Raw genomic sequence first — 27,408 nt, forward strand, 5'->3', positions numbered from 1 at the left:
TTCCACTGTCGAACAGCCCTTACTGTCAGGAAGTTCCTCCTAATGTTGAGGTGGAATCTCTTTTCCTGTAGCTTGCATTGTTCCAGGTCCTTTCCAGATCTATTTGCAGGTCTATTTCATCACGACTACTTGTGTGTCTGCAGGAATTTCAGCAAGTGTGAAACAGTACCTGTTGAAGTGTTGTCTTCTACACAACTGGTCAAAGTTTGGGACACCTGTCCTCTTTTGTCTTGCTTACCATATGCCCCTTATGCACATGTATCACACATAAATACACTCAAAGCAATGCATAATTAAATTTTCTTCAAATTGAATTTGGGGTATGAGAATTTGGTGGAAATCCACACAGACTGTTGGAGCAGAAGCAGCTGGTTGCTGTTGCTAAAAAGAAGTAAAGAATACTGGGGTGAATAGAATTTTTCCTTTGTAGTTTCCTTGCAGGCATTTCCATTTCCTTTCTGCTAGTTCCATTAAGGGATATGAAACAGCACTCTCTTGAGTTGGATGGGTGGGAAATATCTGGTGAGCTGCCTTTATAAGAAGCTCTTATATAATGAATTCCCTACATGAGTTGCTTTGTATATGAGCACATGCGAAAATAATTGGAGTGTTTATTTTCCATGTGTTTGGCAAAGTGTGTCATTTGTTCTTGAAAGTTCTAGCCCCAAGTATTTGAAATGAGTTAACTAGAAGTCATAACATAGGTTTGAGTGCCTTGATGGCATAACAGTAGCTAAATATGTATGGCATTGCCGACAGGTTGATGAAGTCTCCATGTTCAGAAGCAGCTGACAAGCAGTCTGGGAAAGCTATCACTTGCTCTCTGTGATTGTCCTGAGTCCTAAGATTGGCAGTTGTGGTAAATCAGAGCGCTGAAGAAGATGGATCTGTGATCTTGTCAGTTACATTTATGGAAGAGCGAATCTGTCAATTTCACTAATTCACATTGATTTTTTTAAAAAAAAAACAACACCCGGTTCTTTGCATCAGATTTGAAAGAATTTTGAAAATTTTGAGGAATTTTGAGATTTGCTAAAAAAAACACACACAACAAATTTGTCAATTGTATGCATTGTGTTGTGCATACCTGTCACATAGCTGTTCAACATAAATAAAAGATTGGTAATGATCCTAATTCAGCACCATAAACACAGCTGAATAGACAGGAATTTACAAGGATCCATACTTTAATATTCATTGGTTGTTGCTGGCTAAACAAAGCCCTCTGCGTAGATGAACAACTCTGTCAGTTTTGCTTTCCCCTTCAGCTCAGTTTTTAAATTCTGGTCATAAGGTTTATGAGAAATAATTGCAGATTTGGGGAAGTTCTTATTTAAAAAAAGCCAACCCAAACAAAGCTGTATTTGTACTTTGCCCTAGTTTCATTACTTTTATGGCCATATAAGTTCATTTCTTTGGACTGATGGTACTTTCTAAATCCCCAAACTCAGTTGATGTCTTCTATAAACTCCCTTGATCTCAGTGTTCTCAGAACCTGCTGTTCTTGAAAGCAGAAAGGATTTTGTAATGTGGGGTTAATTTTATTTCCATTGGAAAAATGCCATGAGCAACAGATATTATGCTTGATTTCTCCCCTCTCCTGAAGGTGCATGCCCTTTTTAATGTTGAGGATCTGCTGTGAATTTCTTCCGAAGGGGTTGCTTGTGACTACATGGTGTTAGGGGCAAATGCTACATAATTTCCCATGAGTGGTGTGCCAAATTACATTTCCTTCCATCTGCTGTGCACTTCAGAAATGGAGGGCAATTGTCTCTATTGTTAACAAAACTGTGCTGTGACATCAAAACATCTTTCTTTAAAGTGTGCAAACATAGCATACAGATTTAGGGATGCCTTCTGCTAAAGTTTGTCCCAATGAAATCAGCAGAGCTGCTCATTTGAGTGAGAAAAACAGAAAATGGTCCCAAACTTTAAGAGGTTATGGTGTTGTGTAATAGATGCATTAATGAACTATGAGCTTGGTAGAAAGATTCAAAGCATAGTTCAGCTCAGAACATGACAGATGACCTTGGGCAAACTGATACCTGTTTCCCTTAGGAACATAGGAAGCTGATTTAATTATACTTGTAAATAAAGGTCAGACTGTTCATCCCTCTTGCCTATTCTGTCTGGGAGCATTTCTCTGGATTTTAATTCAGAGGTTTTCTCATCATCTACCATTTTACTGTAGCCACCTCCCTTCTGCTTTGCAATGTGGAACTAATGATAGGAGCATGCCTTGCAAGGTTGACAAGACCACCAGGACAATGCATGTTCCCACTGAGCACTTAGGAAAATCAGTATTTCAAATATAAATACAGGGTATAAACTTTAACGTAAAGGGATGCTGTGGCTTAGTGATTAAGACGCCAATTCTGATGATTGAAAGATCGGAAGGTTGGCAGTTCGAGGCATGATTGGGTGAGCTCCTGTCACTAGTCCCAGCTTCTGCCAACCTAGCAGTTTGAAAGCAAATGCAAGTAGATAAATAGGTACCAATTCAGTGGGAAGGTAACAGTGTTTGGTGCAGTCATGCTGGCCACATGACTACCAGAGCAGACCTTGGACAACCCTAGCTCTTTGGCTTAATAATGGAGATGAGCACCTCCTCCTGCAGTTGGTTACAACTAGACTTTCATGTCAAGGGACTACCTTTACCTTACCTTTATAAGCTTTAATGAGTTGAACTCAAACAAAGAACTAATTAAACACCATTCTGATGTAGTGATGTAATCAAGTCCTGCACAGTAATTTATGGCCATAATTACCTGTAATCATGGCCATAGATAGATAGATAGATAGATAGATAGATAGATTAGAAAATATAGAAATACCATTCTATCTATCATCTATCTATCTATCTAACACTTGCTTAGAACAAAGTCGTACTGGGTGCATTAATTAATTAATTAATTAATTAATTAATTAATTAATTATTAAAACTCTTATATCTTACTCTTTATCACAGCTTCTAGGGGTGGCATACAATACAAATAATTTAAAACAGTTCCAGATTAAAAGTATAAATAATTTGCACAACATAAAAACATGCTTGAAGACAACAATAATTAAAGGACATTAAAAAAAACAACAATTAAAGCTACTTTAAAACTATTATTTTAAAAACCATGGACATGTACACTTGAAATAAAGTATTACCTAAGGGTTCAATTTAAAAAAATTATATTTTAACTTGGTGCCAGAATGAAATCAACACTGGTATCAGATGGACCTTCAGTGGAAGGGCGTTCCACAATCAAGGCTCCGCAGCCAAGCAGACCACTTCCCAAGTCTTTACATTTGATGTTTCACCATTTGAAACTGCACATAGCTCTTCTTCAGATCTCAACTTCCTGGCAGGTACATATGGGGAATTCAACAAGACTTGCTTACAATTAAACATGCATAGAACCAAGATAAACATCAATTGTTTTTGTTGCTTGTGTTGCTAGTATAATTCCTCTTGATATTCTGATTAATTTTAAGGCATTGCTCATGGTATTTATTTATTGATTTTGCTAAACTATAGTACAAAATATATTTTTATGCATGTCTAATTTCTATCCACAAATCAAAAATAGAACATACTAATGTCTCATTTTTATAACAGCATTTCCTTATAACATCATGGTCTTTGGGTGATTTTAAAAAAACTGTTAAAGAAGGATAGTGTTTATTCTTATCCTACTAGAGGTATTGCATTTAAATTAGTTATACCTTCATCCATTAAACTATTTTAAGGTAATGTGCTTTGGCTGAATTGTTAATTATGTGGAAATTGATGGGAATTAAATATGCTGAGTGTAAATAACTGACAAACTAGAAGTCACAAGACTAGTGCCATAGTATGCTTCTTTCTCCTCTCTCCCTGAAGTAATTTTTTACATTTATCCTGCAATTACAGAGTACTACAGCTAAAAGACATCACTGCTATGCCTCAACTCTGCTGGCTTCACAAAGAATGGGACTTTGACTCTGGAAATGAAAAGCTCTGTTTTCACTGAAAACAGCCCAAGCCACAGTGTGGGATCAGTGTGAAAGGAAGATATGGAGATGCTTTCCAAGTTATGCAGGAAAACTCAGATTTTTGTTTATGACTAAGGCCTGGAACAGACAGCCCTTAAAAGACGCCTTCAGGACATCATCAGAATGTGATGTGTACATGCTGCATGCTCTGATGATCCCCCGAAGCCATCTGAAAGCTGGGCAGCTGCTCAGACACGGGCAGCTTCAAGATGCTCCACATGTGCAGCATTTAAATGCCGCACACTGCCAGAGCATTTTGAAGCCAACATGGGCTGTGGCACAGCTACTAAAGACAGCTTTTCCACAGCCTGAAAAGGAGCAGATCTTTGTCACTCTTTTTTGGACCAGATTCAAGACGGATTGGGGCTGTGGCATGTGTTTGCTTTGGCCCCAATCCATCTTCGGAAGGGGCAGCTTCAATCCATCCCTTGTTGTTGGTCTGTTTCACCCCATAATGAACCATCAGTTGATGAGTTAATACTTCCATGCATAGATGAATGTGAAACCACAATGACAGAGATAATCTTCATACTATTATCTCAAAACTCAATGTATTCTAGTTGAGTTATTTTATACATTGAGCTTCCAGTCTCAAAGTGTAGAGAAATCAAAAACTATACTGGAGGAAACTGATAAGGTTGAATGTGCTATGAAGCATAGGTATTGACTTTATACTTATACTAAATCACTGGGTATCTTTATATGCCCTGTTTCTCCTGTCATGGAACTCAGGCTGATGTAGATGACATTCAAAGGCAGTTTTCCTACCAGAGCGGATCAATCCCAGTCTCGCTTAGCTTTAAATAGGCTGCTGTATCCTATGCTCTTAAACTATGATGTCTTGGGTCTGTTGTTCCACAATTGTATTCCCAGAGTCTATGATGGTGAAATAATGGAAGAGGAAGAACATATGACAGATACAAGCACCCTGAATAGTCAATAGTTCCACAGTCACAAGTGGAACATACCTAGTCATTGGGTGGCCCATATTGCAACAAATGAAGTGTACTTCTCAGTTTGTGTGCTGGGAACCACAAGGATAGAAGAATATGGGAACTAAGTGGACATAAGTTGTGTGTCTGCCATGCCTGAATTAAGGTTAATAAGATACAACCCAACTTGGGCATTTGTCTGGAAACCTCTGCCCCTAATATCCTTTGTGGAATTCATCTGCTAACCCAGATAATGGGTTGGCCTGAATGCTCCAACGGCTCATAACAGAACTGTAACAAAACAAAAGCCGACACAAAACAAAATAAAACCAACTTGAAGCAAAAAATACATGGATTGATATGAAAGAGTAGAAATTGGAAATCACATACCTATGCAGAAATATTAATTTCTGTGTAGAAAATTTCCCATGCAGATAATGAGGTTTTCTGTGCAAAACAGGCTTGTGCAAATTTAAGTCCCCAACTGCAAACATCCTCATCAATCCAGGGCACTTCTCATCAGAATTTCTCAACACTTGGGGGACACATTTTTCAACATTTTTTAAAAATATATTTTTGAATATTCTTTTCATTTTTCCAAGGGAGGCAACATGGTATGAGATGGGCCATACAATGATGTTGAAGAATAACATTTCTTCCTCACCCTGCCAACCAGAAACTACAAAATCTTCAAAATGCCACAGCAGTAACCAAAACCTACAGCCTGATTTTATGGAGCATAGGCAGACCAGAACGGGAAACTGCCCTTTGAGGTCTGCATATTGAGACCTCCAGCAGCCACTGGATGACAGAGGCCCTGGGGTCAGTAGACCACACAGTTGCTTCAGCATCCAAGAGAGCCCACATCTGTTCAAGAAAGAGATCATGAATCTTCCCCGCTTCTTAAATCAAGGACTCAGGATTTTCTTCAGCAAACAGGCTTTGCTTCTTATGTAGTGCTTCAAGAATCTGCCAGAAATCTTTGACCTGACATGACAGTTAGAGAATATAAATGCATGTGAAAAGAAATGAACATGTACATCTTGGTCAGTAATAGCTCTGTAAGATCTTGGATTCTATTAAATACCTCAGGTTGAAGACATATAGTATCGGCCTCTTTTTGCAGCAAAAATGCTGCCCCCCCCCAACCCAAAGACTTTGTCTCACAAAAAACCTGAGCAGCCACTTTTGGTCAAATTACTTGAGGGCATTGCATGCCCAAATAAAGTTCAAAGGCAGTGTAAGTGATATGAATAATCTGAGCTGCCCAGCAGCAGAGAAACCCATCCAGGCTGATTATTCAGCACCAACCACAAATGTGCCAGAAAAAAGGGGGAAAAATGAAAGGTTTGTGTATTTGCTCCAGGCACTATGGAGAGAGAAATAAGGACATCCAGTGCAGCTTAAAACTCAGCTATATACAGTATTTGCAGGAAAATCTAGCACTAATGTAGTTGTTCACTTAAGGTCATTGTGCTATCAGGATCACAATAACACTTAGCATTTATATAACACATTTCAAATGTTCAAAGTGGTTTGCATCTGTTATCTTAGCAATCCTTACAATAGCCAAGTAACACACAGCTATTTCTATTCCCAAGTAGCCATTCTTGAACTGTTACTTTGTAGATCTGGTAAGATTTGAGCCATGGGTTTCTGCTTCTTACTGCAAATCTCAAATGGGAAGTCAGTGAATCAGTGAATCCTTATTGTTACAGTCAATGACCAGCAACTGGAACTCAAGCAATTTTGTATTCCATGCAAACTAGTTCTGTATAGGGAGCTAAGAATGACAAAAATTCCAGCCCCAGCATCAAATTATAATTCAGGACCATTTTTCTTTTTCCTATCAGATTTCTTCAATAGTAATTTTATTAAATGGTCCATGAAGATTATTTTTGTACCTTCTCATATTTCAATACTGCAGTCCCCTTTCATGATAATGGTGATCATAGTTTTGTTCCGTTTTGTCAGCCAGAATTTGCCGGTTTGGTTGATCTCAGCAATTTTGGTGAGGTGATATTCCCTCATGCCTAGGCAGTCATAGTTTTGTATCTGTCAGCATCTGTCAGAATAACAATGGCCTGATACAGACAGGCCAAAATAAAGCTGCTTCAAGTCACCTTGGAGGTATGCTGTTTAAATGATACTGGAGTGCAGCTTTGGTGCAGCTTCCAGACTCTTAGGACACAAACATCATTGAAACACCATACCTCCAAAGTGACCTGAAGCATCTTTATTTTGGCCTGTCTGTATAGGTCCAATATTTATTATTTCTGGGGGAGGGGGGGAGATAGATAATATGCTTAATGTTTCCTGCATAAGCCAATAGAAATCATGGCCCTGCGAACATAAGGCACTCCAAAATGACCCTGATAAGGCAGTGGTCTCCGGACAGCTGGAATAAAGTATATAACCTCATGAAGTTTATCCTGAATGCTTCACATGAAGCCAAGATAATAAACTCCCTTGTTGCAACAGTTCCACTGGAGTCAGTGTGCTTGCAGACATAATTCAAAGTACTAGTTGTGACCTATAAACCCCAGGATCTGCTCCAGGCTTTCTAAAGTACTGTATTGCCCTATATGAGTCTGTCAAGATCCTTAGGCGAGGGGCCCTAGTTTTGACCCCACCATTTTTCCCTGGGCCTTTTAGAAGGGAACAAGGAATAAGGCTCTCTCGGTGGCTTTCCCCAAGTTTTTGAACTCTTTCCTTAATGAGTATAGCATGGGTCCCTCCTTACTGACCTGCCAGTAAGTAAAAAAATCTTCCTGTTCCAACAGGCTTTTATGAATTAACTACAATTAGTTTTTAATAATTTTGTTTTGCTGTTTTTAAAATATTTTGTCTTTTAATGGATTTTTAATGGTTTTAATTCTATAGATGATTCAGTTGTATTTTTAAAAGATAATTTTGTATGTGTTTGGTGGGGATAGAAAAATATTTGAAAATATTTGAAAAATATCTAAGAAATATGTTTGAGTATTGAGAAACCCTGACAAAGAGAATACTGGATTAACATGAATCTTTGCCATTCAGGACTTGTTTTGCACAAAGTAAATAATATTTTCTGCAAAGTAAATAATATTTTCCCCCCACAGAAATATTATAACCTGCACAGATGAGGCTGTTTCCTTTGGAGAAAATGCTGTAACTTGAGATTTAAATTTGCACACAGTTGATGTGCACAGAAAACAGCTTTTTCTGCATAGGAAACAGCCTTTTCTGTTCAGATAATATTTCTGTGCATAAAATGCTGTTTCCTGCACAAAACAACCATGTACAGCTATAAACAAAAATCCATCAGTGATACCTTTATTGGCCAACCTAAATGTGCAATATACTGGTTGCAAGCTTTCGAAGCTCCATGGGCTTCTTCATCAGGCAAGATGTTTCAAACTAAACATGAGGGGGGGGGGGGGGAGATCAGAGATATTAGTCAGATACCTGCATGTTGTTTCAGTTCTTAGTAAAGGTGTTATGATGGAGAGGATATCTTTTTCAGGCAGGCTCCTCCTCCTTCTGGCCATGCGGCAATAGGGAGATTTTCAAAGTCCAAGAAATGTATAGTCCATTAGCATCTCAGTAGGGACTCCTCTACTGCAGATAGTAAGTCTTGACTTGCAAATAGGGTTTGGAAACTGTGAGGTTTTTAAGACTTTCTTGCAGAGTGAAGAAAATTGGTAAAACTACTTGTTTTGTTGAGATGACAGTTAATGAAGAATTACATCCCTAGGTGTTTTTTTTTTTTCCGGGGGGGGGGGGGTAGTTGTTAACCAAAGTCTTTCAATGTATTTTAGTCTGTATTCATTTTGATTTTTGAAATCCAACTTGAATTGTAGTATTGGGTCAAAGATGGGCAAGAGAGGAGGAGGAGGTGGAGGTGGAGGTGGTGGTGGCATCTACTGTTATTTTAAAGTTATTTGATGTTGATGGCTTTGCTTGGTGGAATTGAGATAAAAATGGTGAACTTCAAGATGTCCAGTTTCCTAAATTTGTATTTTACTAGATGCAATGAATAATGGTAGAATATTCAAGAAAATGTGAAATAGACTCAGGATCAGATATTATTGTGTGACTGAAACTTAGACCCCTAGTTTTGCTGAAAATGTGTGTCTCTGTGTTTATACAAGGATGGATACCAGAGAAAGATACTTGAGGAAATGAAGGAGATTGTAGATTGTGAAAGTTTGATAGTAGTACACTTCAGTGTGTTTCAATAATTAAGATTGTGCTGTATTACTGGAATACTATAATTTTTCACATTTACTGCATTTACATTCCCTCCTCAAGAATTATAGGGCCAGTAGAAGATAGATTATCTTTTGATATTATGAGATAGATTTCAGCTATATTAAGTGTCTTGTAAAGTTATATCACTTTGGGTTATTAAATGCAAATTTGAAATTTGATCATTTAAATTTGATTCTATGTCTATACTCGTTTATACTAAATGCCAGCAGTTATTAAAATCTTTTAAACAGAAGAGTATTTTCATCAGGTCCCTTGGGTCAGTCAAACCAGTTATCTGAGCATACCAGAGTTGTGATTCTGATGTAAGAAAGTTTCATGTAACCTTGGGACTACTTTGAAGGAGTTTTGTCACTTATGTGTCAGGCTCCTTATATAACAGAAACCCATACCTTCTGTTTATAGACAAGGTATCCAAATGGAGGCACATTTAAGCTTACTGATTACACCTTAAAGGCCAAGTAGCCTTTTTGTCTTTTGTTGCTTATATACAAGGAAATATGCACTTACAGTTAAAATATGGAACATATGGTCAGGCTACAGGGTGCATTTATGACATAAGGTTCCCGCCCTCTTTGGGATGTATAATCATTCATTATAATATTCAGTATAATCATTCACTGTTTCTACTACTAGCACAGTATACAATAATTAAATACCTTAAGTCAAGCATCCAGAGCACAATGATAAGCATTATTATATCCCACAGATTTCAGCTGAATCAGTGAGGTGAAGTCACTTAAATTGACCAAATTGTTCCCACACTTTGAAACAGTGTGTGTGTGTGCACATGCACCTTCAAGTTGCCTGACAACTTACGGAACCCCATGAAAGTACTGCACTATTCTAATTAGATTCACTAGCTTAATGCTTTCAGATAAAACAGTTGCAGAACCCCCCTTGCTTCATTTTCATTTGTTTCCACTCTTCTTTTCTTCCTTTTTATTCTGCAGCTCACTTCATCGCTATAGTTGGAAAATGCTCTTTTTCTCATAAGGCAAGAAAGGAAAATTTGGGCCTTCTCTCCCTGCCATACCATGTGCTAGCCCGCGTTCAAGACCATTGGACACTAACACATGGAAGTAATGTTTGCTTAGGGGACTAGTACTGTATGTAAAAATCCAGTCACACAAGATTGAACGAAATTATCAGAATTTTGTATAAGATCTAAGATCAATTCATTCTGGGTTTAGTAGGTTTTAGATTGATTTTACTATTTAAAACATCTCCATATTATTTTAAATCATTTGGGAAGTTACACAGAAAAAAATGCATTTTCATTTAACTTAATTTGGTGAAATGTCCAAAAACTTGAAATAGGTTTTTGGTTGTTTTTTTTGTTTTGTTTTGTTTTGTTTTGTTTTGTTTTTTTTTTGGGGGGGGGGGAAGAAAAGCCAAAATTAAAAATTCATGTAAGCCAAAAGTGTGATACTTCTGTCATACAAAAAGTTAATTGGCATTTATTTTAAATAATTTAATTTAAATCACTTGATAATGACATTAATATAGAAGCCACTTCTTGTGCTCATTTATTACAGATGAGTCTTTAAACAACTATTAATCTTGGCAAATAGGTTTAGGAATCAGTAGGCATTTAATAAACATACAGTCGCAGTCTCATTAAATCCAAACAAATATGCATTGCAGGCACTTGAAGCTGTCTGCACTGCCCAGTTCCATTCATCATCACTCAGCATGTATCATTATTTGAACTATAGAATCATGGTGTGCATCTCATCATCACTGACATTATTAGGAGTTTCTGCTTTCTGATCAGTATGATTACAGATGCTGCTTTCAGAAGAAGGTTGTACTTCTGGCAAGCCAGGGAGGGCATTCCAGGAAATAGCATGAAGCATTATTTCAATTTTTCTAAATAACTTCAATAAAATTTTGATCCCTCTGGGTTGTCTTCAGAGAATAGCTCAGGATATGGAGATGTTAGATACCTTGGCAGTATTTATTGTCTGCTTTGCTCAATACAGGGAAATTGGTGCTGCTGCTGCCTGTAGTTCTTCACTGAGATGTTGGTTCCCTCATGTTTGTCAGTTGTGCCTATTTAGTAAATACATATTCTGTGGCATTCATGCAGCAGTGCAAAAACTTCATAATGTTGTACATTATCTCAAGACGTTACTATTATAATACAGTATGAACAAGAAATGTTGCAGTGTGGAATGCTGCTGTTTACCTTGCCTTCTATTTCATCCCCCTTTTCCCTTTCCTTCTCATCAGGCAATATTCCGTCGCTTCTGATTTCTGACATAGGACAATTTGGTAGGTGTAAGAGGACTGTTCTCATAATATTTCCTTGTTTTTGTTCAAGTTCAATTTCAGTATTGCTTGAAGCCCCTGTTGTCTCCTCATGCTCACTGGTGGCACTATTTTGGCTACATGAGCATCAAGACTAATCCCGGACACTAGAATGAGATGGGGTGATAATCTGTGTTTCGGTAAATTTGCTTTGCTTAGTAAGACTGTTTAAGTAGGTTAATTTAGATATAAATACAATCATTCATATTTTTAAATTATTCATAAAGTGGAGAAGCAATTACTCAACAGCAACATGGGAAGGATCACATCACATGACATACAGCTTCTCACTTTGAGCATACAGTATAGGAAAGAGCAGCCCTGTAGCAACTCTTACACCATGCTTTGTTAAAACGAGGTGTGGTGTTTAAAGTCCTTCACTGCTGAGAAAAGGGAGCATTGTGCATACTCAGAAGTACTTTCCTTATATGTTATACATCATGTATTCTTATATGTTTGTCATATAGCATTATTGAGTATTTCCTACTTTCAAGAATGATCATGACCAAACATAGTATAAGGTAGTCCTAAATGGATCCTAAATGAAGCCAGCATGGTGTAGAAGTTTGAGTGTTGGACTATGACTTTAGACCAGGGTTCAGTTCACAGCTCAGCCATGAAACACACTGGGTGATCTTGGGCAAGTCACATGCTTTCAGCCTCAAGGGAAGGCAATGGAAAATCTCTGCTGAATAAATCTTGCCAAGGAAACCCCATCATAGGTTCGCCTTACGGTCATCATAATTTTGAAATGATTTGAAGGCACAGACTACCACGACACAAATGGATGAGGCAAAAGGAGATGTAGTAATGCTCCAGAGCAACCATGCTCACAAGACAGATGCTAGTTTCCCTTTTACCCCACTGAAGACTTCAAAACTTCTTCTAATTATCATACCAGACTATGTTGTCTTGCTTCTTTTAACAAAATGGAAACCCATATTTCCTTATGAATTGTGCAGTGCAGCCCTCAGTCATTAGTCCTACCCCATGGTAAACTGAAACTCCTCAAAGTGGCACTTTTGGGACATCATTTCAGATTGGCAACAACAGAAACAGTCAGATCACCACCTGGGAAACAATCCACCAAGGCTGCTTCTGCAACAACCAGGTTTATACTACTTTAACTGCCATGGCTCAGTGCTATGGAATTCTGTGAACTGACGTTTTATGAGACATTTAGCTTTCTCTGTTAGAGAGCTCTGGTGCCACAACAAACTACAATTCCCAGGATTCCATAGCACTGAGCAATGACAGTTAAAGTAGTGTCAACATGGATTATTTCTGCAGCGTGGATGCAACCCAAGAAGTTTACTTTCCCCATACCTGGAACATCCACCAAATTGAATGAGGGTTTCACAAAAGCATTTGGCTTGGGTGCACAGTTATAGGATGTTATTGCCACCTTTCTCAGGATGGAAGACTTGACAATTTCAATTATATTGGCATTTCTCCTGAACATACTGAAAGTTCTTAATCAAGCGGGGGGGGGGGGGGGACATCTGCTTTTGCCAAAATAAGGTGTTACTTTGCCTAAACTGCTTATATATATGTTTGTGTGGGTATTCCAGATGTAGATATTTTAATACCTGCTTTAAGCTGAACTAAGCTGGTACTTAAAATAGCTCTCTGACATTCAGAATAATGGATATGAAAGCAAGTGTAATAAAAATTGTCAGCAAGGTGCAACGTAAGCACTGATTCAGCTATGGCCTTGTTCCTTTTACACATTTTATTTACTTGGAAAGATCTGCATCTGTGAGAATTAAAATACATGATTTGCTTTCATGCTTCCTCTGCCACCCAAGCAAACGTATCTGTAGTTTGGGCCTAAGTAGCAACAGATTTTTAAAAATACCTCTGCTCATAGGAAAGAAATGGGAAAAAATAGGGAAAATATAAAGCCAATTAATGAATAAACGAGACTTGTTTAACAACTGCATGCTATTAATAGTTTCTAAAAACTTGACTTTGTTGTAGGATCCACTTGCTAAACAAAAATGCTAAATTACAAAGTAATACTAGTAGAGAAAACATAACTCACTAGCAGAGAAAAAAATATATATTTCTGTAAGTAGTTGTACAAAGTAGTTGTGCAACTGCTATGTAGTAGGTTATGTATCAACAGATTTTGCAATAAGAACTACTGGATACAGTCTTCGTGCAAACATAGTAGAGTATGGCCCAGTACAAACCACCCCAAAAGGGCAGCCTGGCAGTGGCCTGATTGCCTACAAAGGGATGCCGCAGCAGCTAAATTGCCCAGCATCTCTGCACCCCAAAAAGAACCCCTGAAAAAATGGGTTCTTTTTAGGATGGCGTGTGCACGTCATGAGTGCGCCATTGGTGCACTCGGGATGTAAACAACGCACAACATCTATTCGCTGTGCATTGCTTATGTCAAGATGGAGGCCCCCTTGTGGACGGGAGGCCGCCATTAGGCCACCACCATGACGTACTAGAGTTCCGGAGCCTGCAGTTGCTGTGCTCTCCTGAACCCTAGTATCGGCGGCAGCACGACGCTTTTGGCCCGTCTGTTCTAGGCCTATGAAACTTTATCTCATTGGGCCTTACACTAATGTAGTGAAATAGTTGGATACAGGCCTTTCACAGGGCCTTTATAATTACTACCAGCATTAAAACAAGCCAAGCTAGTCCTTTCTTCACTAACTTTAGTGTCTCAAGCACATGTAATATGTTTCCCACACTGGCAAAGACAAAGTTCATAGGTAGATTACCATATGTAGTGTTGCCGTATTGTAAAATGGAGAATTATTAAGAAACCACCAATTATGATTATGATTATGATTATTATCCTGCTCTTTTCCCAAAACTGGGACTCAGAGCAGCTTCCAAGGTTAAAAACAGTACCATGTTACATGAAAACATAATTAAGTTATAACAGTATTAAAACAGATTGCATAAAAATAAAATATAGTTAAAAAGATAAAGGTATTTAAAATACTTTAAAAGAATTTAACATCCAACCCATTCTTTAAAAAATATCTGCTTTAAAAGTCTGTCTGAAGAGGAAGGTCTTTGCTTGCTAGCAGAAGGCAAACAAGGAAGGGGCCATCTCTGAGGAGAGAGTTCGAATCTGGGAGCAGACATGGAAAAGGTCCTCTCTCATGTCCCCACCAACTGTGTTTGTGATGGGGTGGGTGGGACGGAGAGAAGAGCTTCTCCTGAGGATCTCAGAGCTCAGGCCAGCTCATACAGGGAGATACAATCTGCCAAATAGCCTGTACCTGACCCATATAGGACTTTATAGGTCACAACCAGTACTTTGAATTGTGCCCAGAAACAAACTGACAGCCAGTGGAGCTGTTTCAATAGGGGCATTATGTGATCTCTATAACCTGCCCCTGTTAACAACCTGGCTGCAGCTCTTTGGACCAGCTGGAGTTTTCAAACATTCTTCAAAGGCAGCCCCAAGTACAGCTTATTACAGTAGTCCAAACGGGATGTAACCAAGGCATTTACCACCTTGGCCATATTCGACATCTCAAGGAATGGGCACAGTTGTCATACAAGTTTTAAATGTTCGAAATCATTCCTGGTAGGGAGATTATGGGCCTATATAGACCGGCACTTTGTGCCAGCCTGTGGGCGGAGTCAGGGTGCAGCATCCTCATGCTGGACACCCTAACTCCACCCCCAGGATACTATTTGGTGTGCTTCACTCCAAACGGTGCGCACCATCATGGCGTAACTCCGGCGATGCAGCCGCATGATGCAGAGTGCCCGCTCCTATGTTCCTAACTTAGTCAGGACACAGTTTTTAAAAAAGCATCTAATTAGTTGGACAAATTGGATTAAAAATGTGCATTATCTCTGCAATATTTTAGGACTTCTGAGATAGAGATCCTCAAATTTGCAAGTAATTTTTGCATTTCCCCTGATTTCCTTCCTATACCTGAACTTGTGTGCAAATTTCAAAATACATGCAACGTCCACATCAGTAGGTATGTAAATTGCAGGCTCTGGACAAAAGATATACCATATAATTCAATCTGTCAAAATGCCAAATAAATCCTTTGTGTATATGAAATTTTCAGTTGGGCCTTTACCTCTTATAAAAGCACAAGGATAAATTTTGTCCTGCTCTTAAATCTTTCATTATGTGCCTTATGGCATCTCCATCCTGAGGTTTTCTTGGCAAGGTTTATTCAGTGGAGGCTTGCCATTGCCTTCCTCTTAAGGTGAATATGACATGTCCAAAGTCATCAAGTTGGTTTTTATGAGTGGAGATGTGATACCTAGTCTCCAGAGTCTTAGTCTAACACTCAACCCACTAGTCTATTCTGCCTCCTAAATGGTCCAAGATTTTAGAATATGAAGAATCTCAAACATGAATAACAAGTGCAGCACAGGCAATAATTCAGGTTCACTGGACCCTCCTTATATGCAGATTTGTCATCCGTGTGTTTGGGCATCTGCAAATAGGAAGCTTCTATTGCCGTGCAGCCAGTGGGGACAAAAGTCCCTCACCTTCCTTCCCTCCCTCCTCCTTCCCTTCTTCCTCCGTGGCTTCTGCCTTGGCTTTGCTTTGGGAGCAGAGTCTGCTGCCCAGACAGCTGGAGCCGGGGCCAGCCCCATCTCCAAGGTCTAGCATCCTGGACAGAGGATCTGGATTCCAAAACCCAAGCCACAGCTCTGGCCCTGACCCCGGCTCCCTTAAAACCCTGTTAGCCAGAGAGAGCCAGGGCCAGGGCCAGGGCCAGACTTTCAGAACCCAGAGGCTCCTTTCCAGGTGCTAAGCCTGGGGACGGGGCTCTGAGACTCTGAGAAAGCCAAGCTGGGACAGAAGCCTTGGAGGAAAGAGGGAAGGAAGAGAGAGGGAAGAAGGAGGCAGGGGAAGAAGGGAAGGAGGAGGGGGGAGCAAGGGGCTTTTGTCCCATTGTCCCTAATGGTGATGCCGCCATGTGGCTGCATCACCATTAAGGACAATGGGACGAGCATCCACAGATTTTGGTATCTGCGGGGGGGGGGGGAGTCCAGAACGGATCTACCATGGATAACAAGGGCCCACTGTAATTTAGTTTATTGTAGAAAATGTATTTCTGACTGGAGATGGAGCAGCTTGTGCAACAGCCCTACTCCCCCTTTCCCCTTATAAACCTAGGTGATGGGCTCATTGGTACAAATATACCATATATATTCAACTAGTCAAAACAATTATGTCCAAATTTTTACCCTAAAAACCTGGGTCAGTTTAGATATATGTCAATACAGTTATACTGCTTAGAAAGGTCCTTAAAGAAGTGTTCCTCAGCAGTTATTTCTAAAAGAGCTGCCAAGGCAAGTGTTTAAGTACAGTGTTATACGCTGGTGTTTGGTTCCAAGATCCCCCTTGTATAACGAAATCTGTGTATGCTCAAGTCGCATTAAATGTAATGACATAGCAAAATGATGCCCCTTATAAAAAATGGAAAGTCAAGATTTGATATTTGAAATTTATACTTTTTTTGTACATTTTCAAACCATGGATGCTTGAATCCATGTATAAAAAGTATGTGTATAAGATAGGCTGACTGCATGTATTTATGTGAGAAAGAGGTGATTCCCTTCTTAATCCGATGTTAAAACCTTCTCTTCCCATCCTCCTTCTCCTCTGTATCTCTGTGCCCACTAAACACTCCATTTAATGCCCCTTCCCTTCCCAATTTGATATTAAAACCTTCTCTTTCCACCGACTCCACTTCACTCCCTTCCCAACCCAATGTTAAAACCTCCTCCAGCACCAGAGGTGTTAGGTAGTCGAAGAGGTCCAGAGAAGGAGTAAGAAGAAAAGAAGTGGGGTTTTCTCCTTTACATTCTTTGTAAGATGCCTCTAAGTTGTACCCTTGACTGATCCATGGGTCATATCAAAATCCATGCTATTGGTCCTGAAGCCTTCCCTTGATTTATACATGAGGTCAACTTGTACATGAATATACATGGTACCTAGCAACATCCAGAAATCCTAGTAATCATGATTTCCAGCATCTTTACAGACACTTCTTGTCGTTAGAAGAGGTCATAGTACAGCAATCAGCATACGCCCTTTCCATCACAGATTTCATAATTTAAGCAGCATTGAGCAAATGAGATGAGTCCATAATAGAGGAAATATGAGCCCACTCTTAATAGGATGGAGAAGGGCGCCAGGATTCTGAGCACCCACTTTAGGATTCCATATTATAAGTACTGATGTTCCCAGTTCTATGAAGAAGGATAGATAAAACGGAAAATATTTTTCTGTCTTATCTGTAAGTCCAGGGTTCCTGATCTTTGGTAACATATGACATTCATATGTGCTCACATTCATATTCTGACTTTAGATTTTTGAAACCCTAATAGTAGGATGCTTAATTAACTTATAGTACTCTTTACCAGAAGATATGATGATAGCCATAAATGGGGAAATACTCCATATCTGACTGGTATTACTAAATGCCTCATCCTGCTAATGTAAATTGGGACCACGGTTGCAGATTGTGGGTTACTGCTACATGGCAGCTAAAATGTTAAATTACACAAATTTATGGAAAACAGATCAACAACAATTAGCCAAGTCAGCTAAAGGAAACTTGCTATGTATCGCTAAAACCAACATAATATACATAGCTGTAGAGAAAGCTATTCCTTTCATGCTTTGCTGGCAAGTTTTCTGGATTTATCTGGCTGGCCATTTTTGGAAGCTGGGATAAAATGGAACTTTTGTCTGTTCATATTTAGCAGTGTGTGGCATCAGCTGTAAATCTTTTACATAGCCCTTTTCAGTTTGTTTGTTTGTTTTGTTTTATGCGTTACAAATCTCTGCGTATGCACTGGTTCTTCTAGCTTTCCTTTTGTGTTGCTTCTTGTGCTTCATTCTAACCACATTACCATTCAGTTTCTTGAAAAACCCATGCCATTGAATTTCTTTGGCACAGCTCCATTCTTAATTTCTTCTTCACTCTTGTTTGGCCATTTTATACAGAGATGTGCACAGGCAATGAAATTATGTAACTCAAATTTCCTCTCAAACAACATTGTAAGGAGGGCTATGTCACATTCAGATTTAATCAACGTCCTGCTATCCTTTGTAAAACATTTTGTCATTCTATCTATTACACATTCTCATTTCTTTCCCTTCATCCCTATTGATTTACTTTTGAATAAATAGCCCCCAATACTGAGCATGTGTTGTGAGTAACATAGTTATCCATAATGAACTATTTCCTTCATAATAAGGGCATAACAAGGTTCCATTTCAGAGTGGGAATGTTGTTGTTGTTGTTTGGTTCAATGAGTAGTGTCTTCTAATCAATTTTAGAAGGTACTTTAGAGGTGTTTTGAGCGTGATGTTTCAGGCTTTATGTCATTTGCATTAATCCTACCTCTTTTTTTAAAAAAGCAAGTAACAAAAATATGTTACCATTGGAAACATCGTAATGAACAAAAACAAAAAATCCCCGCTTTTAGCACCCTAATGCAAAACATGAATTTATTACTTTAAAAAAAGTAACTTCCATACTCTGAGGCAGGGGATGTGCATAGTGTGGAGAAGAAATCAAATTCAGTCCCCAGTACCTCCAGGTTGTTACCCAAAGGATCAGGTAACAGATGATGTGAAACATCTGATATCCTGGAGATGATACGTAGCAGAAGAACAAATTGTTATTCTTGTGTTATAAGGCAGCATTCTTATTATCTATATCTAGAACTTGGGAGCAGATTTTAATTTTGTATTGCAAAAGAAAAGACACATGACACATGAAGTTCAAGCCACTACACCCATAATGCCTTTGCTATGTCAGTCATCTAGAACCCCTGACATCCAGAAAGCAGGTGGCATTTAGGAAGCCAAGAATCTTCTCCTCCTGTTGCTGCCTCCCCTTCCCTACATAATCATGAAGAACATGTGCTTGTGTAGTGTCACTGTTGGATCCCCGTTCACATATTCCCCTTATTGGGGAAGGAGGGGTTGGGTGTCATAATCATTTTCAGTAGGAGGAGAAATCATATGAACTCTTTAAGGTTTGGGGCCATGATAATTCTTGTGATGTCTGTGGAAAAGTCTGTTCTCTGCTTCATTTGAGTTTTATTTTAGGTTCTTAGGAAAGGCCTTTTCTCACGCAACAGCTAGCAACTGAAGAGCAATTTTTCCCTCCAGCTTTTGACACTTTCACTCTGGATGCCATCTGGATTCACTGGGCTAGAAGAACACAGCTGTCTTTGTGTGCATTGAGTGGAACTCAACTTCTGTCCTGGGAGGGCCCTATTGATTTTGACCTGGCTCTTGAATTAGTTTTAGATAATCTTGAGCTAAAATGGGGCTGTGAGGCAAGATGCATGGATATTTTCTCCTGTCTGTTTTCTTCATTTGCATTGCTTCAGGTTAGCAGATGAAAGGAGGCTTAGTTTTCAGACAGATGATGGACATCCATATATTTGATTTGATTTGATTTCCACCCCCCATTTTTGTCCCAATATGGACCACATCATCCCTCCATTTTCAGTGTTTGTCTGTTTAAAGCCTGTTTGTATTGCAGTTGATAGGCTGATGCTTTTATGCCACTTTAAACAAACAAACAAACAAAAACAGCCTTTAAGATGAAAATACTGAGCTTGCAAGGGAATCAGATGTGCCTGAATAATAGGAACATTAAGGCAAAATGAGTCTTAGTGCCAGTAGCCTCACTCTACTGCTTCACTAAGATCTGGCAAGTACAGTTCAGTTGCAGCAGTATTGGCAATGCCAGTGATTTAATCTAAATGTTTCAAGCATTACTGCTCATCAGTGGCAAAATCTAGTCAAATTTCTGTGGTTACTTGATATTTCAGTGTTTTAGGGAGATAAACATATTGTGGGTTTTTGTTTGTTTGTTTGTTTTCTAAGAGGGGCTGCCACATGACACCACTGCCTACAAGTTTACATTCTGCATGTATACCCCTTAGAGCTCTTCCTTACTTTTGACGCTCATCGGTTTTATAACTCTGGCATATAATACTGCTTCTGTATGTTTTCAAGTAGTTTCTGACTTATGGTTACCCTAAGGCATCCATATGTTAGAGTTTTCTTTGTGAGATTTATTTAGAAGTATATTGCTATTGTCTTCCTCTGAGGGTGTGAGGGTGTGACTTGCCAAAGGTCAGGCAGTGGGTTTCTATGGCTGAATGGGAATTCACCATCTAGTCTCCTGAAGTCCTTGTCCAACATTCAAACCATTCCACCATGTTGGCTCTCTCTGGCATATTTTGTAATTAAATGACTGAGTTAAAAAGAAGCAGCAGCAGTTAATACTTATCACTGTCTTGTTTCCTCCTTCTAGTTTAAAATAACTTAATTGATTACATTTAGGCTTGGTTCTTTTTTCCCCTTCTTCATGAGACTAGAAACCATGTTTGTTTTAACTGGTGCACAATGCCTTGAGTTCTGAATGGAGAAAAAGTTGGAACAACAACAGCAGTAGATGAAAGACTAAAACAAAGTCTCAAAGCTAAAACAGAGATATTTCTACAGTATAATGATCGGAATACCTATTTAGTGTTGGGTGTAAGTATTTGACTCATACATTTTCATTATTTAAGGAGAAATGGGAGTCTGGAGAACATGCATCCATGACTTACTTTAAAAATACAGTTGCTGAGGTTTACATGAGTATAATAAGTTATGAGTAGCAAGAAATATTACTGACCTTGGAGAAGATAGCTTTTGGATTGCAACTGCTAATATTCTTAGACATCTGGCTGAAATATTCTGGGAATTGTGATCTTAAAAGTGCCTTTCCCAAACTTTGATACTGTAACACAAAACCCACCAAACAAGGGCCTCTTCTGACATAGCACTCCCACCAAAAGGATTCCACTGGTCCATATCAATTTCACATGTATTCTGACCACATCATTATATAATATTATTTTTAAAGCAAGAATAAAAATCACATTAATTTTTGTGTAGAACTAGTATATGATTTTAATCAGTTTCTAATATATCAGTTCAAATGCAATTTGTAAGCCAAGATCTACATCATTACATTCCGAGAATCGAGAAGGCATCCATGTTGTGACTTTCATATCAGTACAAAGACTACAAATTAGGTCGGCATTCTTTAAAATATGTACCAGACAAAATTCTTCATCATCAGAATGAGTGAAGACAGTAGGATGTGAGTCCCATCTTAACTACAATATTACATAATTTTACAATTATTTTTACTAACATGAAAATATAAAGAGCCAGTTTGCTTTAAAACTCTTTTGTACTAAGACAGACAAAATTAATATGGGCTTCTCCAGGAACAATTAATCTGCTGTTTGGAATAATGACATCAAATCCCAGCATTTTAAAGAGGACTATTATGGAATATAATGTGTATGCATTTTAAAAAAATCCCTTATGAAAAACATTATTGAATAGTTACTGTAAAGAATGCATCATTTCATAACAATATGCTTCTATTTACATTGTACACAAAATACAATTTTAAGAATATTATATGACGTGACAATCCTCACATTGGTATGACCCTGGTTAGAATATGTAAAACAATATATTGTGCATATGCCAATTCCAAGCAAGAAACAGTTGACATTCAATGTTCTTACAAATAAATGAATAAAAGAAGGGGGGAAGCTTCTAGATTGTACTGTAGTTATAGAATTTACGGAGCACACCCAACTAGATGTGATTTTTTGAAAGAAAGAAAAAAAGAAGCCCAAAGGTAGCATGATAGGTTTCAGATGGCAGTAAAGTAATGGAAGAGTCTAGGTAAAGCTTTCCCTTCTTGAAATTGCCCACTCTAAAATGCTTTCAGCTGTGTTCAGCATCTTTAGAGGAAAGATTCTGAAGCCCTTTATGTATTTTTCCCTGTTTAGATTAAATCAATTTAGATAACATGATTTTTTTTTTTTTTTTTTTTTTTTTTGTGGAGATACTGTGGCAGGAGAAATGGTTAAGTGGCTAATATGTCTACAGGAGCCAATGTGGTGTAGTGGTTTGATCACTGGACTATGACTATGGAGAACAGGATTTGAATCCCCGCTTGGCCATGGAAACCCACTGGGTGACCTTGAGCAAGTCACATTATGTCAGTCTGAGAGGATGACAATGCCAAGTCCCCTCTAAAGAAACATGCCAAGAAAAACCCATGATAGGTTTGGTTTGCCTTAGAGTCGCCATACGTTGGAAATGACTTGAAGGCACACAACATCAACAATACAACAGCAACAGAATTTCCTACTCCTCTACAGGTGATGAACCCGTGAGCCTCTAGATGTTACTGGACTTCAGGCCCAGCCTGCATGACAAACAGTGAGTCATGATGGCAGCTTGGAATCGAACATTATTCAGAGGGCCCTCCTGTAAACCATCCCTGTCTAAAAAAATGTCAGATTTCAATTCTAATTTTCAGTTGATGAGAACTTTAATGAAACTATATATCCATCTTCCTAGTTGGCACAAATATTAACACACATGAATGACAAAGAAATGGCATTCATTTTAATGTCTGCAATCTTTCTCTCTTACTAGATTGGGGGTTGGGGAATAAAGAAAAGAAGATTGTAACTTGAGGATTGGAAGTGTGTACATCTGTTTAAATTCCTCCCACATCTCTTGTTGATTGATGGCTTCAACAAGCTGTTAATTGCCCACTTGGTTAGCTTTAAATGAGTCTTAATTTTTTTTGGATTTGTGATGTAGATTTGCAAGAATTAGGAATTAAGTAGGTCTAATTGCCTGCTTTTTCTTTTGTAGATCAGTGATGTGATAGTAACATTCAACCGAAATTTGTTCAATAGTTCTTTTCATCTCTGATTCTTGAGATACTTTTTTCTGCTTTTTTTTTTTCAGTGGGAAAGAATAGGTTCCTTTTGGTACTTTCTTCTTCTCCTTTTGCCCCTTTGTTTGGAAGATACATGCTTCTAGTCCTTTAGAGTTTCTGTATTCTTTTGTTCTTTTGCTTAGAGAAACATGGGCTCAATACTGTCAAAAGACACATCCTTTGGCAAGTAATTCTACTTCCCAAATCTAAGATTTATTGGAGGCTCTTGGGAGTTATCGAAAGATGTAGGTCTGTAATTGCAGAGAACACTAAACCAGAATTCCAGGGATTTCAGAACGATGCCCTACCATTCCATGTGAATATGGACATATTGTGTATTTCCTTCATATTTCTTGAATTAAACCTGGAACTGAAGCAAGCCATTATTCAGAGAAAGGTTCTACCATATTCAGAGCAGCTTTTCAAGTGTTTCAGAAAGAATTCAGAATTATGGAGGAGAATGTATGTTAAAGACCATAATGAGTTAGAATTTTAAAGATGAAAGTGCCGTTGTTAAGCCTTTCCTAGCCCAAAACATGTTAGTAAAATAAAATGAAATAGTTATAATGCATAGTAAAAGACAATAGGTTTCTTCAAAGAATGGTAATTGATGACCCTGGAAAGTGTTAAGGCTCCAAACTCTACCCAGCTTTCCTATCCTAGAATTTTCCCTGGCTCATAGTAGATTTCAAAACACCGTCACCCTTACTATATTTAATATTGCTGAAAAATCTTTTTCCAACTACTACAGCTGTGAACATTGCAGGATGCTTAAAATGGCATAAGGTGCAACTTAAGGGCATTATTTATTTAGAAAGTTGTTCGTAATAAGGAGGCAAAAGCCTCTGCACTTAAAAATAGTTCTACCTATTTGGCTTGAATGTTTCTGATGTTTCTCATTCCAATGCAGATTCTTGAAAGTTCCCATTCCTTGTTTTCATTTACTGTCAACCTTGTTTTCATTTACTGTCAAAACTTCTTTTTTTCCTGTTTCCTGTTTTTTTTTAAGCAGTTACACATATACACAAAGAAACATCCTGCTATCACATAATTAAAATTATTTAGGAGCCTTTGATATGGACATGATCAAAGGTTCCTGAGACAGTTCAAATATATATCCAATTTAATCTTTCCCAAGCTGAATCTTTCTGGATGTTTTAGCCTACATCTCCCATCAGCTACAGCCAACATGGCAGGGATCATGCAATTTGTATGTCAAAACTGAGGATATTAAGAAATCCCATTTCAGCCCAGGGTTCAACATACTTGTTTCATTCCTCATGTCCTTGCCTTACCACAAGGCAGGTACCATTAGTGCCCTAGCATCCTCACATGGATGAATAGGTATGGATGTACCCTGGGAAAAAATGTTCACAATTGAAAAGTGCACCTAGAAAAATGTGCACATTTCAGATACTCACAAAACACTGCTTAGACATGCTTTAATCAGTAGGAGTAATTAATATATGCAATACATATGATATATATATATATTTAAAAATGCCCACAAATGTGTGTCATTTAGGGAGAACCAAACAACAACAACAACAACAACAACAGCATAATAATAATAATAATAATAATAATAATAATGTCCAAACATGGCACAAATTGGACAAATTACCAGCAAGAAAATTTAGAGCAGTTGTTCCCAGACTATGGTTCTCCAGATGTTTTACACTTCAGTTCCCAACATTCCTGACTGTTGACCACGTTGGCTGGGGCTTCTGGGAGTTGAAGTCCAAATCACCTAGAGGACTAAAGTTTGAGAACTGCTGATTTAGAGGGATCCATTTGAGGAAGTCTGATCTCTTATCCACAATTGAATTAACAACTCTCAGAGCTCTGGAAGATGAAGGAAGAATCTGGACACTAAAATACAAACACATATTGGGCTTTGTGACAGTCCTGTAGAAACTTCTATTGGTTATGAAGAAAGAGATTATATTCTAGCATTACTATGAAATCAGCCCCTGACTAGATGGCTGTATATACTGTGCTGCATGGAATCACCTAACAATTCTCATTCCATATCTATTCTAGTCAGGAAGCAATTTACCAGTAAATTATATCCAGAATGCCAAGGTATAAGGCAAAACAAGTCAGCTGATGAAGACACTCAGTGGAAGTGTGGAACTACACTACTACTCAACAGCATTCAGTTTGAAGGGCTTGGCCCAGGTAGCTTTTGTGTGCGCATGTGTACATGCATACATGTGGAAGAAGTAGCTTTGATGTTAGAAGGCCAGAAAACCAAATTGTCATTCTTCATAGGATTGTACTTAATGCAGCGCAGATCTAAAATTCCAAAGAACCTGCTTCTGAGGTATTCTAAGCCATCAGGTGTAATAACCCACATGACTAGATAAAAGAAGGGTGATGTTGTACTAAACCATGAGAAAAACCAAACTTCTGGGACCCATTCCAGGTCATAAATGAAATTTAAATCACAGTGTTGTAGTATCATACATTTTCTTTCTTGTCACATTAATTTAACAAGAATAATCCTAATAAGAGTGACAGATGGCAAACATCTGAAAAGACTTCTGTATTAGAAGTGTTAATAAGAATGTTCTTCTTGTATTTCTACCTCCCCCCTCTGCCAGCCTGCCTTCTGGCAACTTAGTTCTTTAATAATTTGGACCTCTAATGCACAGGGTAGGAAAAAAATATAGATTGAAACTAAGACGCAAGGTAAGCAAAACAGGAAATCATTTAAATGATGATCCAAAGCTTATTGTGTCTGGCACTGAACAAGCAGAGACTGGTTCATATAAAACAAATCTTTATAGCATAACAGCAGTGGTCTGTTCTCACCATGTCAGAATCTGCTGAGGAAATGGATTGTATTGAGTTGCATGGATAATAATGTTTATCCCAGGAAAGAAATTATACACCTATAGATTAATGTTAGTTTTCAATCAGCAGTAGCTGCTGTTAGACACTAAATGTTGTTCAGTGTATACTATATTCAGCTATGACTATTTTCAGTAGTTCCAGATACCATTTAATGTATGATATGTTACACAGTTCAAAGAGAAAGAAAGCAGAGAAAGGAAATGGGAGAATCTCTTCTTGTCCATGTGAAATTGATTTTTAAAATATATTCTACATAATATTTCATCAATAATTCTGAAACAGATAGTCAAAACATAAGTGTATCTTCCTCTCTAACTGACTTCCCAGATTTGCAAACAGGCTTAAAGAAGTAAGGAGACCAAAATCATTTCCATTATTAGAATTACTTGGTCCATTTCTTGTAGTGCAAATTAAAGTGGACCCATGTTATATGCTGGGGTTTGGTTCCAAGATCCCCTGTGGATAACAAAATCCGTGAATGCTCAAGTCCTATTAAATATAATGACATAGGAAAATGTTGTCTCTTATAAAAAATGGAAAATCAAGGTTTGATATTTGAAATTTATACTTTTTTTGAACATTTTCAAACCATGGAAGCTTGAATCAATGTATAAAACATTGATGTATAAGAAGGGCCAAATGTACCATCAAGCACCCAAGGGCTTCTGAAATTGTAGCCACAGAAAACCACAACTTCCACCAAAGATGAACTTTAGTTCAACATTTCTTGAGGATTCAGATATGTCACTCTGTTCGTAGATAGACCCTTAATTCTGTTTCATCAGGCTGCAGAAATAATCCATTATAACACCACTTTAATTACCATGGGTCAATGCTATGAAATTATGGCAATTATAGTTTTGTGAGACATTTTGCCTGAAGAATTTTAGTGCCACAGCAAACTATAGTTCTCAGAAGTCCATAGATTTGTGTAAAAATGAAAACCTTTGAAGAAGACATTTTGAAATATATTGAGCATCTACAATAAAAAAAGAACGATCCTATGTGCACATGTGTGTGCACATGTGTGTCAGTCCTAGCTCTTCAGCACATTACAGATATCTCAACATGTGGCAGAGAGATTTTGGTTGCTATTCCAGTTTCAGAACCAAATTTCAAGGCAAATTTTTAAATGGAAACAAAAAGGGAGGTGGCCACAATTTATCAGGAAAGTGTGGTAAATCTCAAAATTTGATTGAGTGTTTGTTGTTGTTGTCTAGTTGCAATGCACTGTT

The 27,408-nt window shown here is 38.1% G+C and overlaps 1 protein-coding gene across 15 annotated transcripts in view; it reads left to right on the forward strand.

Annotated features, from left to right (window-relative positions):
* Positions 1 to 27,408, forward strand: part of PCDH17 (protocadherin 17) — a 186,320-nt gene that overhangs the window by 83,973 nt on the left and 74,939 nt on the right. For 5 of the 15 annotated variants that reach the window (XM_089511063.1, XM_089511065.1, XM_089511069.1 and 2 more), the window contains exon 4: positions 11,445 to 11,486. The exons of the other annotated variants lie outside the window; for them this stretch is intronic. In XM_089511063.1, the coding sequence (XP_089367189.1) occupies positions 11,445 to 11,486 (42 nt within the window). The remainder of the gene's footprint in view (positions 1 to 11,444; positions 11,487 to 27,408) is intronic. 15 annotated transcript variants of the gene reach the window in all.

Source organism: Sceloporus occidentalis, unplaced genomic scaffold (genome assembly GCF_023333645.1).
Source record: "Sceloporus occidentalis isolate IW3139 unplaced genomic scaffold, rSceOcc1.0.p SCAF_2, whole genome shotgun sequence".
Lineage (NCBI taxonomy): Eukaryota > Metazoa > Chordata > Lepidosauria > Squamata > Phrynosomatidae > Sceloporus > Sceloporus occidentalis.